The sequence below is a fragment of the Lactuca virosa genome, chromosome 5 (genome assembly GCF_052849685.1).
Source record: "Lactuca virosa cultivar CGN04683 chromosome 5, Lactuca_virosa_CGN04683_v6, whole genome shotgun sequence".
In the NCBI taxonomy this organism is placed as follows: domain Eukaryota; kingdom Viridiplantae; phylum Streptophyta; class Magnoliopsida; order Asterales; family Asteraceae; genus Lactuca; species Lactuca virosa.
In genome coordinates, this window is record NC_136430.1 from 274,968,365 (window position 1) to 274,984,140 (window position 15,776).

The window sequence follows — 15,776 nt, forward strand, 5'->3', positions numbered from 1 at the left end:
TAGTTTTGCTTAATATAATCACGTTCAACTAAAAGCTTTTTTACATATCTTGTTTTACATGATTGCTGATTCCCAAGTTATGATAGTTACAATATTATTTACTTACAAAGTAAAAATCTTGATAGATATATAAATACTAAGATTAACTTTAAGCTTTCTTATAGTTTTATTTTGTTATTGGTTTCTTCAAGAAAACCTACTGCTCTATTTTCATCATTTCTCATATATAAATAAAAATCATTATTGTTGCCATACATTCAACATTTCTCATACATGAGTAAGAATATTAAGATTACATGACAATAAATTTTGGTTTGTGTATTTACATAAATCAATGCACAACCATGAGTAAGATTATTATCACAAGCAAAGATAATTAACAAAATGTGCTATAACACATAACGGCTACATCACTAATTACTTGCTTGCCAATATTATACAAAAAATGCATACCCAACTACAACCGATCAAAGACCACCCTAACTTGATTCTCATTAAAATTTATTATCCGGGTTCCATGGTTTGTCTATCTGCTCACATTGGTGAAAAGACATAAATACCCTTTTCATGAATCAAAAGTTACAAAAAGGAAAAGAAACAAAAAAAATCAGATACAATTACCAGGTAGGTTTGTCATCTTCAACACGTTCTTGAGATTGAGACATAACATGGATTCTGTAAAAACACCCACAAAAGTGTAAGTTCTTTGCATATTACTTATTATATGTAAAAGTATCATATTGAGATTTTGGTAGTGTCTTTCTCTTGTTCAGAACATGCCCAACATCAAAAATTATAATGTGATGGTTGCATCACAGATCTTATCTGATGTTTATCTTACCTAAACACAAAAACTATTTTGGTATGATATATATTATCATTTATGTCAAGAAAAACAAAAAAGAAGTAAAAATGTCTTACCAGGATATTTATTGTTTAAAAACTTTTAAAAAAAATCAGTTGTTTCTTCGATACCAGGGAGCTCTGAATGGATCAAACACCTGAAAACCACAACCTGAAACACAAGTTTGATAAATCAGGAAAGACACGTATCTTTTACCACAATCTAAAAGAAATGGAATTGGTTTTACCACAACCCGAAATAAATGTTGATGTTCATTGAAGCAAAACTTTTACCACAATCTAAAAGAAATGGAATTGTTTTTACCTGAGACCATGGATTAGGGTTTAATAGCCACAAAAATCAGGAAAGACAGATATCTTAGATCATGGTTGAACTTAACCTGCAAATAGAAGGAGAAATGTGTGTGGTTAGATCTAGGTGTATATGTGTGTGTCTGTGAACGCATACCAGAAAGAGAAATCAATAACACAAACTTCTTTGACAAAGAAAAAGAAGAAACATAATTAAGGGAGGTTTCTAGGATAGTTTCTGCATTAAATGTAGTTTTAAGCACGCATATGTACATTGAAAATGTACTTCCCCTGTTCTTGTTTGTCACCATCTGCAACCAAGGGACAAATGATTACCGTATGGGTTTACACACATAGAGTAAGAGAGAGGATACAGAGAAATATGTCTTCATCATACCTTTTCCTTTTGAATCAAATCATAATTTACTCCATTTCCTACATGATTAGTATAACCAAACATTAAAACGATTTTTTAGTAGTTAATGGATGTAAAATCAAAGAAAATGTGTCTGTGTGTGTTTGGATCTTGATGCTCTTCCCAAAAACCCACACAAACTTCATTAGAGAAACTACAAAGCCACAAAAAAAAATTGTTCACACACATAAATTGCTTTTGGAGTACCTGATGGCGAGATTCTAGCATCGAGAGCGTGTGGTGGTGGCTGTAAACGGCGGTTACAGAGGTGTGTATGTGTGTGATCTGGAGAAGAAAACACATCCATAAGAACACATACATTAAACATCATCATCATGTTGAAGCTTACCGTATATCATTCTATTTCAGGCTGTACATCGTTTCTTTGTTTAAATCCAAAAACTCTAAAATCGTTGACGATGTTGACGATGATAAATGATGGTGACTAAAGGGCATGGAAAACCCTATCAAACCGTGTCTAGGTCAAAAATATTACCTGGAGTAGTAGAGCAATGAAAACACTTTGTTGATATATCTGCAACAACGAAAATCCGAGCATGCTTATGTTATAAAATAAACAAAAAAAATCAGAAACAAAATTGAACATATTTAAAAAAACGGGAGAGATAAATAAAATCTTGAAGCTCTAGCATTTGGTGTGTCGCATCTAACAACTCCAGATCTGGGCGTTTTGATTTTCGATTCCAACTGAGGATGCGAACAAATAAGAAGTAAGAATAAGGAGTCGACTGATGCAGTGGTGTCTAATCGTTGTTGGGGTGTAATATATCTCTAAATCCACCATAACCGTTGCGTAGGCGGGGTAGATTTTAGATGATAACCTGAACGATTCGAGATAATCAGTGTTTTTAGAGAGAGAGAGAGAGAGAGAGAGAGAGAGAGAGAGAGAGAGAGAGAGAGAAAGAGACGCGTAGAGGAAATCAATAAGAGGATTCTTACCTGAATCGGACCCTCCAAGAACCATACATGACCAATGAGCGAAGGATCTGATGGTGGTTCAACAGAGGATGTAGTGAAGGAGAGATTGATAGCGGCTAGGGTTGAGAAAGAAACCCCTTTTTGGTTCCCGATGTGTGAAAATTTGATTTCAAAAAGATTTAAATTGCCCGCCTTGGAGATGTGAAGAAGGTGGGGTAGGATAAGTTGTTTGTATCTTTCGTGTCATAAATTCTATTGGTTAAAACCATTTCACTACGATTAGGATTAGGATTAGGATTAGAAGAATCATCACCATCCATTTGACATCCAATGGTCCACAATTGCTCTCCTTGTATTTTAAGATAGATGTCTTAAAATTGGTGGGACCCACACTTATAAACTCTTTATAAGATGGTATATATATATATATATATATATATATATAAACTCTTTATAAAATTGGTGGGGCCCACACTTATAAACTCTTTATAAGAAAATAGTTTCTAAAGACGATTTGTTCTTTTACGAAAATAGTTTAGAAAAGAAAATGTTGTTAGGGATTAAAAATAAATATAAATTGTTCTTTTGTATATAAATGTATATTGTTGTTAACAAACAAAGATTAAATCTTCGTTTTTTCGGTGTTTATTTTTCATTCGGAATTTCCCTATTTGTCTGATGTTTTGGATTGAAAATAGAAGTATGTTGATGTTTTTTGTTAAAAGAAATATTGTTCTATATTAAAAATTAATATACATTGTTGTTTTTTATATAAATGTGCATTGTTGATTAAAAACTCAATTCAAATGTTAAATGGTGAAAAGATAAATATAATCAAAGCGTCGGACGACAACTAGTTTCTATTCGATGATTAATTTTGGAGTTCAACAAATAGTTTCTTTTTCGGCGATTAGTTTCCTTTCAGGAACATTTCTTATTCAAAACAACTTATTGAAAAATATTTACTAAAATGTATCTATTAGGTATATACATATTTGTATGCTCTTCCGACATATAGTTTTTTTTTTTTTTATGGATTTTGGGTTTTGATGTTTTGAATTAGTGATATGGTTATTAGTGGTATGGTCATAAATTTTTAATATATATATTCTACATATAACACATGTATTATTTAATTATTAATTGTTAATATGGTTAATGCGTTTAGATGAATGTGTGAGTTAAATATTGTAAATTTGAATCATAGTAGCTTTTTACTTTTTTTTTTAAATATTGAACTATATTTATAAATAAAGTTATTTCACCACAAACAAAATATATTTGTAACAAAAATTCTTATGTTCATGAATTTGTGTTCCCCTTTATATCATTTGTGTCATAAACCCTCATATCTTTTTTTAGCAAATAACATTATCAATTGTAATCCATTGAAATATATATATAAAAAAAAGTAATATAGAAATGCACTTGCAATTTTTTTTTGTCTAATCTAGCATCATATTTTCATTTAATTGCTTAACTTTTTAAAATTTATGATTTTTTTCCTATTAAACGATTCTACATTTAAAGTACAATGCTTAAATAAGAAAAGAAAAGGAAAAAAAAGTTAGAATTAGACATGAAAGTTAGATGCTAATGCTATAAATAGAAAACAAATGAAAGTACATTTCTATTTATTACATTTAGCCAAATCAAATGGTAAATGCAAGATATATCAATGTACTTCCATTTGTTTGTCTCATATAACATCATACTTTAATTTCAGAAAATATTCATGCAACATATGCATACTAATTATATTTTTTGTTTTTCACTAACAAAATGATTAAGAGGGAAAAATTTACAATTCAAAAGGTTAATAATAAAAATGAAAGTATGATGTTATATTTGACAAACCAATCAAAGTACATTGATAATTCTTGTATTTAGCAACTAATTAGGCTAAATGCAAGAAATAGCGATGTACTTTCATTTTTTTCTAGAACATAACATTTTTTTTTCATTTTTTTTAAAATTTTTCCTTATTAAACCATAATATTTCAAAAGTACAATGTTGTAATAGGAAAGGTATTCAAAGTACAATGCATATAAAAGAAATGAAAGCAATGTACACAATCAAAACCAATGGCAATCAATAAACAATTCACAAGGAAGAAGCCAAGCAAGCACCAAGGGCAAAATGGTTAACAACCATAAAGCACGAAAAAAATGACAGCAAAGGGCCTAACAGAGTCTTCCAAAAAAGCACCACTGGACCATTTCTGTAATAAATTTTAACCATGGACATCATTAGTAACATTTTTCCCCGTACCAAAACTGAAAAAACTAATAATAACAAAAGTAGGATGCTATTAGATGCAAAAACAACAACCAAAAGTAGTCAAAATCATCAAATTGGCTTAAAAAGGGAAAATGGTCATTTTCACTAAAATAATAGCAACATGCTTACATTACTTATCTTGATAAAGCAACATACTTTGAAATCTTAGTCTAATACAACATTGTACTTTTACATACACATAGAAAACCACATATACATACATACAGCCACACATGAAAGTACATTGCTCTTTCTAATCAAAAGGACATTGCTTTTTCTTTAATCCAAATTTTATAAACAAACAAATACCAACCATTTTGGTGTTTAAAATGGTCCCTGTTTAAAACGGATCAACATATTTAGCAAACTATTTCCTGTACTGTTTTAAATTATCATTTTGCTGTATAAAATGACCATTTTGTTTGTCTAGTTTCTAATGCAGGTTTGTTAAAAATAACCAAAATGGTCAAAAAGTCGAAAGCAGTTTTCAGTTAAAAATGGTCCGTTTACAATGATCATCTTACCGTTTCGTGTTGATCGTTTTTAGGAAATAAAAAATGACCATTTTCGACAATTTCTTGTTTCAAAAAGATCAAAATGGTCAAAATCTCTTGAATATTTTTCATTTTTTTTACCACTAAAAATCACCAAAAAAATACCAAAAAAGTTATTCTAATAAACACATACACATTTCATCTTTGTATATATGTGGAATGGTGGAATCTACCAAAGTCATTAATAAATTAATCAAGTATAGCTAAACAGAAATAAAGTGTGTTTATGCCATGCCAATTAAATGTTAAATCACCAGCAAACTTCTCCTATGTCGACCCTCAGCCACACCAACATATTGCATATTTCCACTTGTATTCACCTAAAAAAACTATTGACTTATAAGAAAATAAAACTATAAATAGTGAAAACGCATAAATAGAAGTTAAATAGCACCCCTACCCTACTTGTTTTTTAATTACACTTTTGGTGCAGCTTGATATAAGAAAAAACATACAAAAAAGGGAGTGTATATCTAACTCAATAATGTAATAAATTAGATTATATAGGTCAATATTAAACTTAACGAAATCAAAAATGAAAAAATGAAGTCATATATCCTTTATCTTGAAGATAATGCAGAAGGTAAGAATGTCTTTTTGAGTCCATGAGTTCTCACCAATAACCGAACCCCCTGGGTTTAATATCACATTTTCATTTTAGTTTAAACACACAAAGTTTTCCGTTTCTGGAAATTTTCTTCTATATCATAAAAACTTTAAGTCAACAACATTAGTTGATAAGCATACCTCTTCCAGTGTTGTAATTAGGAGAAAAGTTGCTCATACGTCCCTTATGGCTTGTCATTCTAGGATTTCATTTGTTTTTGTATTTTATGTTTCTGTGCATATGGAGCACACAAATTGCAATAGTTAGTATTCTCAAAGGGTATTACATAATTAGATCTCAAAGAACCAGATGAATTAAAATGATACAATTAATTTAGAATTGTAAGAACAAAAATGAAAATAGGAACACCACTGTAATTTAGAATTGTAAGAAAAAAAATACAAAAATATGACTCTTTATCTACAATAATTTAAGCAAAATATGAAAATAAGTAATAAAATGGATACCTTTAGGGCTTGTTTATGAGAAATGTGAGAAGATTATGTGGGTTGAGGGTACAGGGGGGTTCTTTCTAAACCCAAAATCCCTCATCCTATCATGCACATGAAACAACATCAATATTATAACTAAATTAAAGTGTTTTATAGGTTAAACTCTTACAGTCGATTTCTAGGTTGTGGTTGAAACGGTCGAAGGAGGTCGGTGATGATGACAAATGGCAGAGGCGTTCCAGGAGTTTTATATGTTTGTAATCAGTGGAATGAGATGATGAATCATGTCTGCAATCGTAGAAACAGGTGTGTATGTGGCCGATGGAGAAAGAAGACGCTGAAAAATGAAAGTGGCGGGAGAACAAAAGAGATTAACTTCCTGACATACCTTGAATAAATATTCGAATACCAACAGGTGTGTAGGTGGATGATGGAGGAGGGTATGCGTTTCCTGATGGAGAAGAAGATAGTGGTTGGTGTTAGGGTTAGAAAAGGAGAGAGCGAGGGTGTAAGAGGGGGAGGGTTTGATCGTGGGACGACGGCTAGGTTTTGTGAGTCTAAGATTTTTACAGAGTACGACTATACCTGCAATCAAAGGAACAATGTGAAGCGACGAAGGTGATGCTGGGTTTTAGCAGTTGTATATTAAGTTAATAATAGCTTTGAATGAGTCTCGCACCTTGAATGAGTCTATCACATGATAACGAAGTGTGTGCTCCTTGGATAATGTGAGGTTGTGGAGCTGGTGTGGCCTGACGGCTAATTTGGGTTAAACAGAATGAGAGATGGTAGAGAGAAGGGGAGTATTTTATAGAGAGGAAAGATTTCAAAATTTTAAACAGAAAAGTGCGTGAGAGCCAGAAAAAAGAAGGTATAAAGGATCTGATATACAGGGAAGTTGTAGAATCGTTTATTTAGATCACCAAATATCCGAGATTAAAGGAGACCGAGTAAAAAAAATGCATTGAGTAAATGTTGACCAGATAAGCTTCGGTACTCATTTTAATGCATAAAATTATTGTACATATCGCATAAAGCCTTATACCTCTTAAAATTCAGCCTTTGACCAAATTTGCATAATAAGTAATATATATATATATATATATATATATATATATATATATATATATATATATATATATATATATATATACACACTAGCCGTTTACCCGCGCCAAGCGACGGGTACGAATAGTTTTTTTCATAATTTGTTTCTAGAGGCGATTAATTGATTACAAGCCCGATTAAATGTACATTATTGATTACAAACCCGATTAAATCTTCGTTTTTTTAAATATAATTATGATTTATGTTGGTTATTCACTTTGTTATTATGTTGTCATTTAGTTTTTATTTTGATGTTATGTGTTTATTTTATGGCAAAATTTTAGTTGATATTTTGAAGTTTATAATTTATTGATTTGATTACGATTTATCTCCAAGATATTGTACATCCCCATAAGTCATCAAATTATGTCATTTCCAAAAAAAATTGCATACACGAAATAAACATTAAAATCCAAACAATAAATTTATGTCGACAAAAAAAATGCCACAGTTAAATAAAGTTCATCATACAAATTGACATATATTAAATCACTCATACATCAACCAAGCTCAATGTTACTCATATCATTCTGACGGAAACCTTTTTTGTTGTTACTAATTAGTCATTTACGAAAATTAATGTCAAAATACATCAAAACTATTGCACTCGTATCATTGTGATACAGAACATATGATTTTTTCAACCTAGGACACCAATGCTTAGCTTTTTATTATTACTTTAAAAATACTTTCAAGAGCTCCATTAGTTCAAGAAAACTAAAATACATGTGCATAAAACATCAAGATCAACTTTTGTGTCCATCTCAACCATTATAATTATAATTTATGGCGTTACAATTTTTTTAGTAGCGATGAACAATAAAGTCTCTTCTCTAGTGAAGTGTGAAAAGTACAACAATCCACTTGAGAGGATTTTGATCATTTCAGCTCTTTTTTTGAGGATTTTGAGCTCACATTTTCATTCATAGCAGCTTAAATCTCAACCAAAACAGCAACCCAAAACATGATTATACATACTAAGACCTGCATAACATTTGTACATACACATCGAGAAAGAGGGAGATATTGAAAGAAACATAAGCTAAACATGCTTCATCAAAATTGGCTTTGGATGATGTAACTGGAGTCTTTATGTTTGCATTCTAGAGAATATATATGAAATAGATATCCAAGTCAACATAAAAAAATTGTATACCAAATGCAAAAATGATAGTTAGACCTCCATGAGATAAAATACCCCTGTAAGTTCCAAATAACAAAATTCAAAGATGTTTATAAATCTTCACCTCTTTGAGAAACACATCTGATGGATTATGAAAAAAGAATTTTTGAAAAAAAAAACTTAGGCATTCTATTTACTATATTTACGAAATAAAAACATTAAATCAAAAGCTTTAAACAAGAAACTAAGCAACAAAACCTTTATTTTCAAGAAATCCAAACCTTTAAGCATGATAATGAAACAAACAAACCTTATAATCAAAAAAGGTTGAAGCAAACTATTACCTCTGAAAACATGATTTTTTAATATAACCTCTTTTTAGCCATCATGATTCGTCAAAACCCTAAAAACAAAAATCTTTAAAACATTTAAATTCCAAAATAGAAATAGAAATGTAGTAAGAAAAAGTAGTAGGTTGTGGGTTTTGATATCTTTTACCAAAAAGGGTTGGAAGCCTCGATTGGAGGTTGTTGCATCAACGAAGAAGTCACTACTCTATCACACAATAACCATGTAAGTGACAAAGTGGTAGATGCTCAACCACTTTTTCCTTATCTATGCAGCTGCAAACTCATCTGCATATTTACAACATATAAGATTTTAAGAAGTTTACATTGATATGACTTGGGACCTTTTAAAAACACATGGTAGGCAAAATTCACATAAAAGACCAGTCATATGTTTAAGGCGATGGGAGAGATAATCAAGACACATGTGTAAAGTTTGACCTACAACAATTGACTGGATTTATTCAGAATCATAATGTCATGAAAATGACCTACCAGTTAAAAGCATACATGACCAAGTTTAATTGAATGGATTCTTGTATATGAACATGCACATCTTCAAGAAGTATGTAACTCTTTCCATGGTAGAGTTCTTTCCGGGCCACCCCAAATTTGTTAAAGATTTGTTCACCCTACATAAAAAATGTCACTCTAATAAGATACCATGTTTTAATATCTAACTAACAACTAACATTGTTGCTTATGATATACCATATTTTATATCGCTAAGACCCAAACAGAGGTTTTCTACCTTCACAAACATAAAATTTATATATTAGTATGATTATCATCAGGATGCAAAGAAGAAAAATAACCTCAACTTCATCATAAGTAGTCATCGGTGCTGCAATGGATTGAGAATTAGTTCAAGCTACTAAGATTATCTTTACCCAAAATCAACAGGAGGTTTCTCATCTTTTATGATTTATCAATTAAAAAGTAAAAGATGGGGACTTCTAAAAAATAAGCAAATAACTACTATCATGGTTAATAATGATCATATTCGATTTAGATAAAAGTATCAATTAATATATTAATATATTAAGGAGAAGAGCCATTATCAACTTGTGTAGTACTTAATACCATAAATCAATATTCCTCTCTGTAGACCAAGAAACACTTTATCCACCATCTGCACATCTACTTGTGCTAACCTATATCATAAATCAAACATGCAGGTAAGCATAAAAGCAATTTAGAAAACCAAAAAGAAACCTTTGTGTGAGAGAGAGAGGGAGAGATGAAGAGAGTGACAAAGGTTAGTTCAGTCCAGAGATCACAATTCAACCCCCATTTTTTATTCATATGACCTGCATAAGAGAATGAAAACAAAGTTAAGAGCAAAAAACCCAAACTATGGATATGTGATTTATAACCAAAATGTGTGTGTGTGTGTGTGAGAGAGAGAGAGCGTGAGAGAGGAGGCTGACCCTGAGATCCTTAAGTATCGCTTGTTGTGGATCTATTTTGATACCAAAGTAAAATTAAACAAACAAAACATGAATTAATCTAAAATCAACATCTGGGTATTTCTGTATACTTCTAAACTACTCGAATATGATGTATATAATCAAAACCCAAGAAATTTAATAAATATAATGTCAATAATTGTTTAAAAAAAGCTATTGATTTTGAGATAATTTGATGTGGGTAACATCTATACAGTAACAATAAGCAAGAAAAATTCAAAGAGATAGCCTCACCAATGGAGCTTGAACTCGAAACCCTTTTAGCTGCAGATTGGGAGACCTTTCACGTTCATATAATTGAGTCATTTCCCTCATAGTTCCAGTAATTTCATAATAAAAAAATCAACTTCATTTCATATAAACCCACAAATCGTATAATCAAGAAATGTGTTTCATCTACAGTGGCTGGTGTTGGTGATGGTCGGGGAGAACCAGAGTGGTGCCAGGAAGAGTGGCAGTTTTGTTGGAGAGTGAATTTATCTTCAAAGAGATGGTCAAGGTTCTGTAAAGAGGCGTCTAATTAGAAGAATTTAAGAATGAGTTATGTAATTGACTCATCTTTTTCAATTCAGATTACTGGGAAGAGCTGGTGGCTGTGTGGTTTTATCGTTTTCTCTATGAAGAGGCTTCATTCCATTTTTTACTGAAGCAGAAAGAAACAACATAAAAAAACAATCCACAAATAAATCATATCACTAAAGCCCTAACGTTACCCCACATTTACACGATGGTCATCTTCATATATGATTTTCATTGAGTTAGAATCATCTGATACATAAAACCAATTCTCTGTTGAATAGGGTACCCAAAAATTGCATACATTTATAACATGGAAGTACAAAAATGATGGTTTTTGGAGAGAGATCAAACCCACCAATGCTGATGAATAAAAACCCTAGACCGGGAAATCCTAATCGAAGAGAACACAGGAATAATAAAAGGCGAGAATATATGGTGTACCAGTCAAGCATGAAATCAGAAATTCGATGGCGCGGGTTCACCGAAGTGGTGGTGCGAGGTTGGTCGACAGTTGGAGAAGGGTATCTGTTGGTTGTCTTCGTTGATAGTAGTGGAAGCTCAATGGTGGCGGTGCTTGTTCTTGGCTGACGATGGTGTTTGGGGTATATGGGCGACCATTTGGTGGTTGGTCGACAGTTGGAGAGGGGTGTCTGTTGGTTGTCTTCGTTGATAGCAGTGGAAGCTTAATGGTGGCGGTGTTTGTTCTTGGCTGACGATGGTGTTTGGGGTATATGGGTGACCATTTGGTGGTCGGTGCTTCTCGGTAAAGTGGTTTCAGGCGGTGGTGGTTGACAGAGGTTGGAGATGGCATGAGTGGTTGTGATGGTGAAAATCTTCGGTCAATTGATTGTGAAGGGGAGGCTGATGAAATTGGAGGATCGTAAAATATAGGAGGGTTCCAGGATAAAGGAGATATGGTCGAGATTAAGGGGAGTTTGGTATTGATCAATCCATTAAATCACGGGCTGTATAAGAACTCAACTCAATAGTCAGCTATTGCAATACCCATTCATCTTCTTTGACCACTTCAATTTGAAGATGAGAACGGAGACCAATTCAAAACGTCAAAACGTGCTTAATTCAATAATCTGTTGACCATATAAGATTCAGTGTTTTCTAGTGCATTAAATGATTGTAAATATTGCATTAAAGCTAGTAACTCTTAAAATTCATCAAAATATATATATATATATATATATATATATATATATATATATATATATATACACTAGCCGTTTACCCGTGCTAAGCGACGGATGCTAGTAATTTCTTTAAGAAATTAGTTTTTAAAGACGATTAATTTCACGCAAATAATTTACTATATATAAACGATTATCAATAAGAATAATGTTAGCATAAATGATATCAATTAGAATCAAAAATGAAAAGTTGAGATTCTTTACAAATTTACTTGAACTCATGATTGGTTGTGTATTATTAAGAGAGGGAGAGAAGGTAGAAGCAGAGGTGGTAGACCGCAGTCTCACTGTGAGTGGTTTTGGCTGTTTGAGGGTAGAAAGGAGAAAAAGTATATGAGATAAAATTTGATGTTTTATAAGGTGGAAAATAAGTCATTAGAAATTCTAAGATTAGTCATATACGTGCATGTGATAAGAATTTGTCTTCACATTAGAAATTTAAATTTTAAATCTCATATCATCTCGTTATTTGTTTGAACCTTATCTGTGATGTTGAATTAGTCAACTGTTAGCTCAATATATTTCCACTTTAAGTTTTATTAATTGTAAACATTTAAAATTCGGTAAGTAGTCATATACTCATATGGGATAAGCCGATAAGGATTAGTCATCACGTTTGAATTTTTATCAGTGTCTTAATTTCTGGTAACATGTCTGATAGATAGTAATATTTATGGATTGTTGACTTGTATTTTAATTTTTATTTGCAAAAAAATCATGCCTTTATTTTAGGAAGGAGAAGATCTCCTCAATTATAATCACGGTTACAATTTGAGAAATTAAATTAAAATGTATGGTCCTTTTCCCTAATTTTAAGAAGGAAACGTCTTTCTTTTTTAATTACAAGGAAACCATTATTTCTAAAAATCATGCCTTTAATTTCCAAAACAGATCATGACTTTATTTTAATTTCAATCTTAATTTTGCTTAAAAATGTATTTTGTAGGCATCGTCCTTTGTTTTATATTTTGTGAAAGAAACATAGTTCAAGAATTAAATATTATTCCTTTTAATGGTCGATTTCTTTTATACGAAAACCCCATTCTTAAAAGAATTCAAATTCTTATTCTTGCGAGCATGAAAACAGAATACTTTGAGAATATAAAACTCTAAATTACTGAAATTCTTATTCTTAGACGAATTAAAAGTCCCATTCTTTGATGATTCTTTAGAATCATTAAATATTATCAATTATAAAAACCCCAATTATAAATTACCTGCAGTGAGAATGAAGTTGGGTATTCCTAATATATAGGACTTGCCTGCTTACATAAAATAGAGATTTCCTTTTCTACCCTTATCTATCGTATTAGTTCATTTTTTGTTGCTTTATTTAAAAAAAATCATTACTAATTATAACCTATGATTCTCTCTCAATCCAAATCCCCATAATTTGTTATACATCGACACAATACTTCTCTTTTCTCCCAAATCCAAATGTTATCATCATCGACCATAGAAATCACACCTAGAGAAAGAGAACCCTCGATCCTTGTTGGTTTTATAGTTTTGTAACTTAATTGTGGCAACTCAATCGTCCCAACAACATGAGTGCTCAAATCAAACGTTAGTATATAAATCCAGTATATAAATCCGGTCTGCTACGTCATCTGATTCATTAAGATAATGTTCATGCAATTCTCCACTGACAAAACACACCTTTGAAACCACATAAGAAAACAAAGGAATAGAGGAAGCAATCGTACACAAGTGCCTGTTTTCATGGTGTACACAAATGAACTTTCTACATTTCCTTTATTTTCTTTGGGGTGGAAGTAGGATATACTCACAATCTTGTAATCATCAATGATTTTGTCCAAACCAAACCCACACAATACCTGACAAGAAGAGCATCTCTCAGCTGAAGCCACAGTGAGTTGAAGCGCAATTGAAGGATTTCATAGACTAATTCATGATCAAACACACAGAGAATTCCATTACATGAACCATCAATATAGGAATATCTACTCTAAGGAGACTCGACTTGTGAAAGGTCGAAAGGCCAAGAGCAGAAGAGATGGGGGTGTCAACAAAGAGCTTAACGGCGCAGATGTATACCTCGTAAAAGGGTTTTGATTTTTTTTTTTAACTATTTTTTTTTGGGGATTTCAAAATTTTGAATGGTTTTTGGATTTTTCAAATGAGAAACCAGAAGTGTCATTTTAATTTTTCAAATATATTTTTTTTAAACTTTTTAAAAAAAGTGTAATATAAAAGGATAATATATATACATGTGGATCAATGTTATAGGGTTATACTATTAATTGCCTAAAATTAGTTGATGAAAGTCAGAGAAATGTAGTTATGATCCTGATATGCACATGGATAAATAAACATTTCAAAACCGAATATTCATCATATATCAATTGTGAAATTTTGCTTCAGTTCTTTCTTCCTAAAAGTGATAGGTGGTTACTCTTGCAAGCAGACTCCATGTCTAACAAATGAAGGCTTTCGACATACATTTCTATGTCATCTATGTAAGAAGAAGCATTGAAGTCCACTAGTCTTGATTGCACCTCTATCTTAGGATTATAAACTCGGCGCCAATCATAGAACAACATATTACCATTGTTGCTCGGTTGCAAAACTCCCATTATGCCTCCCCGAAATTTATCGGTTTTCAATTTAAAAACTAGGGACCGAGAAGCATCTTTTTTCTCCCAAATCCAAATGTTATCATCATCAACCATAGAAATCACACCTAGAGAAAGAGAAGCATCGATCCTTGTTAGTTTTGGAATTTTGTAATTTGGTTGTGGCAGCGCAATCGTCCCAAAAACATGAGTGCTCAAATCAAATGTCAATATATAAAACCGGTCTACGTCATCTGATTCCTTAAGATAACGTTCTACCACCCAATGCAATGCTCCATTGACAAGATACCCCTTTGAAGCCACATAAGAAAACAAAGGAACAAGGGAAGCAATCGCACACCAAGTGCCTGTTTTCATGGAGTACACAAATGAACTTTTTACATTTCCTTTATTTTCTTTGGATAAGGATATAGTCACAATCTTGTAATCAATAATCATCAGTAATTGGGTCGAAACCAAACCCGTACATTACCCAAGAAGAAGACCATCTCCGAGGAGCAGGCACAGCCAATTGGAGCACAATTGAAGGATTCCATAGACTAATATTTTGTTCACGATCAAGCACACAGAGAATTCCATTACATGAACCAACAGTATAGGAATGTCTACTATATATATCCATGTATGCACTTCTCGGACATAATGGCAACCGATCTTCTGAATGTAATGTATAAAATCCTTTCTTTAGGCGCCAACTATCCATGCCAGATCTTATGTCTGATGAGGATTTTTTGTGGGGATCAAGAAGCGTGCATGCGGATGAAACCGGGGCTAGAAATACAAGAATACCATGGTTTGGAGAGTGATCTAAATCGGAGGAGGGATTTCGGGGGTAGTCTTGTAAATATGTAAAAAATCAACTCATGGAATAGATAATCAGGCATCATGTAATTCTGTGTTTTTCCAAGGAGATAATTAAAAAAAAAATCAGCAATAATAAGATGCAATTAAAAATTTTGGAAGAAGTGTTTAAGAGAGTAGAGCTTCATCACTAGTAGTAATGACATATCAA

General features: G+C 31.9%; 1 protein-coding gene and 1 long non-coding RNA gene across 10 annotated transcripts; both read right to left on the reverse strand.

Annotated features, from left to right (window-relative positions):
• Nucleotides 1-292: 292 nt before the first annotated feature.
• Nucleotides 293-2,701, reverse strand: LOC145111496 (uncharacterized). Of its 4 annotated transcripts, none has more exons than XR_013710281.1 (9): nucleotides 2,531-2,691; nucleotides 1,920-2,412; nucleotides 1,778-1,855; nucleotides 1,553-1,590; nucleotides 1,429-1,466; nucleotides 1,169-1,244; nucleotides 922-1,015; nucleotides 622-675; nucleotides 293-530 (listed from the first exon to the last, which is right to left on the reverse strand). XR_013710281.1 is itself a non-coding variant. In XM_079047762.1 (9 exons), exons 3-6 carry the CDS (start codon nucleotides 1,927-1,929, stop codon nucleotides 1,182-1,184), a joined length of 411 nt encoding a protein of 136 aa, XP_078903888.1. In that variant the 5' UTR covers nucleotides 1,930-1,974; nucleotides 2,067-2,412; nucleotides 2,531-2,701; the 3' UTR covers nucleotides 293-530; nucleotides 622-675; nucleotides 922-1,015; nucleotides 1,169-1,181. The 4 variants fall into 4 exon arrangements, 2 of the variants coding, with proteins under 2 accessions (XP_078903888.1, XP_078903887.1); XM_079047762.1 differs by having other exon boundaries at nucleotides 1,169-1,466; nucleotides 1,920-1,974; nucleotides 2,067-2,412; nucleotides 2,531-2,701; XR_013710282.1 differs by lacking the exon at nucleotides 1,429-1,466 and having other exon boundaries at nucleotides 2,531-2,693.
• Nucleotides 2,702-8,222: 5,521 nt separating this feature from the next.
• LOC145112614 (uncharacterized) lies at nucleotides 8,223-11,999 on the reverse strand. 6 transcript variants are annotated; one of them, XR_013710599.1, is made up of 6 exons: nucleotides 10,064-11,999; nucleotides 9,692-9,731; nucleotides 9,476-9,612; nucleotides 9,132-9,268; nucleotides 8,978-9,050; nucleotides 8,223-8,710 (listed from the first exon to the last, which is right to left on the reverse strand). It is a non-coding gene; the product is annotated as an uncharacterized LOC145112614 (long non-coding RNA). The 6 variants fall into 6 exon arrangements; XR_013710600.1 differs by having other exon boundaries at nucleotides 8,223-9,036; nucleotides 10,064-11,092; nucleotides 11,410-11,997; XR_013710597.1 differs by having other exon boundaries at nucleotides 8,978-9,036; nucleotides 10,064-11,997.
• Nucleotides 12,000-15,776: the final 3,777 nt, after the last annotated feature.

Excerpts from the sequence above, each read along its gene's own strand:
- LOC145111496 (XM_079047762.1), bottom strand. Across the intron at positions 1,591-1,777 it reads TGCTAGAATCTCGCCATCAG|GAAATGGAGTAAATTATGAT; the intron begins GTACTCCAAAAG and ends CTAATCATGTAG. Across the intron at positions 1,467-1,552 it reads ATTTGATTCAAAAGGAAAAG|ATGGTGACAAACAAGAACAG; the intron begins GTATGATGAAGA and ends CCTTGGTTGCAG.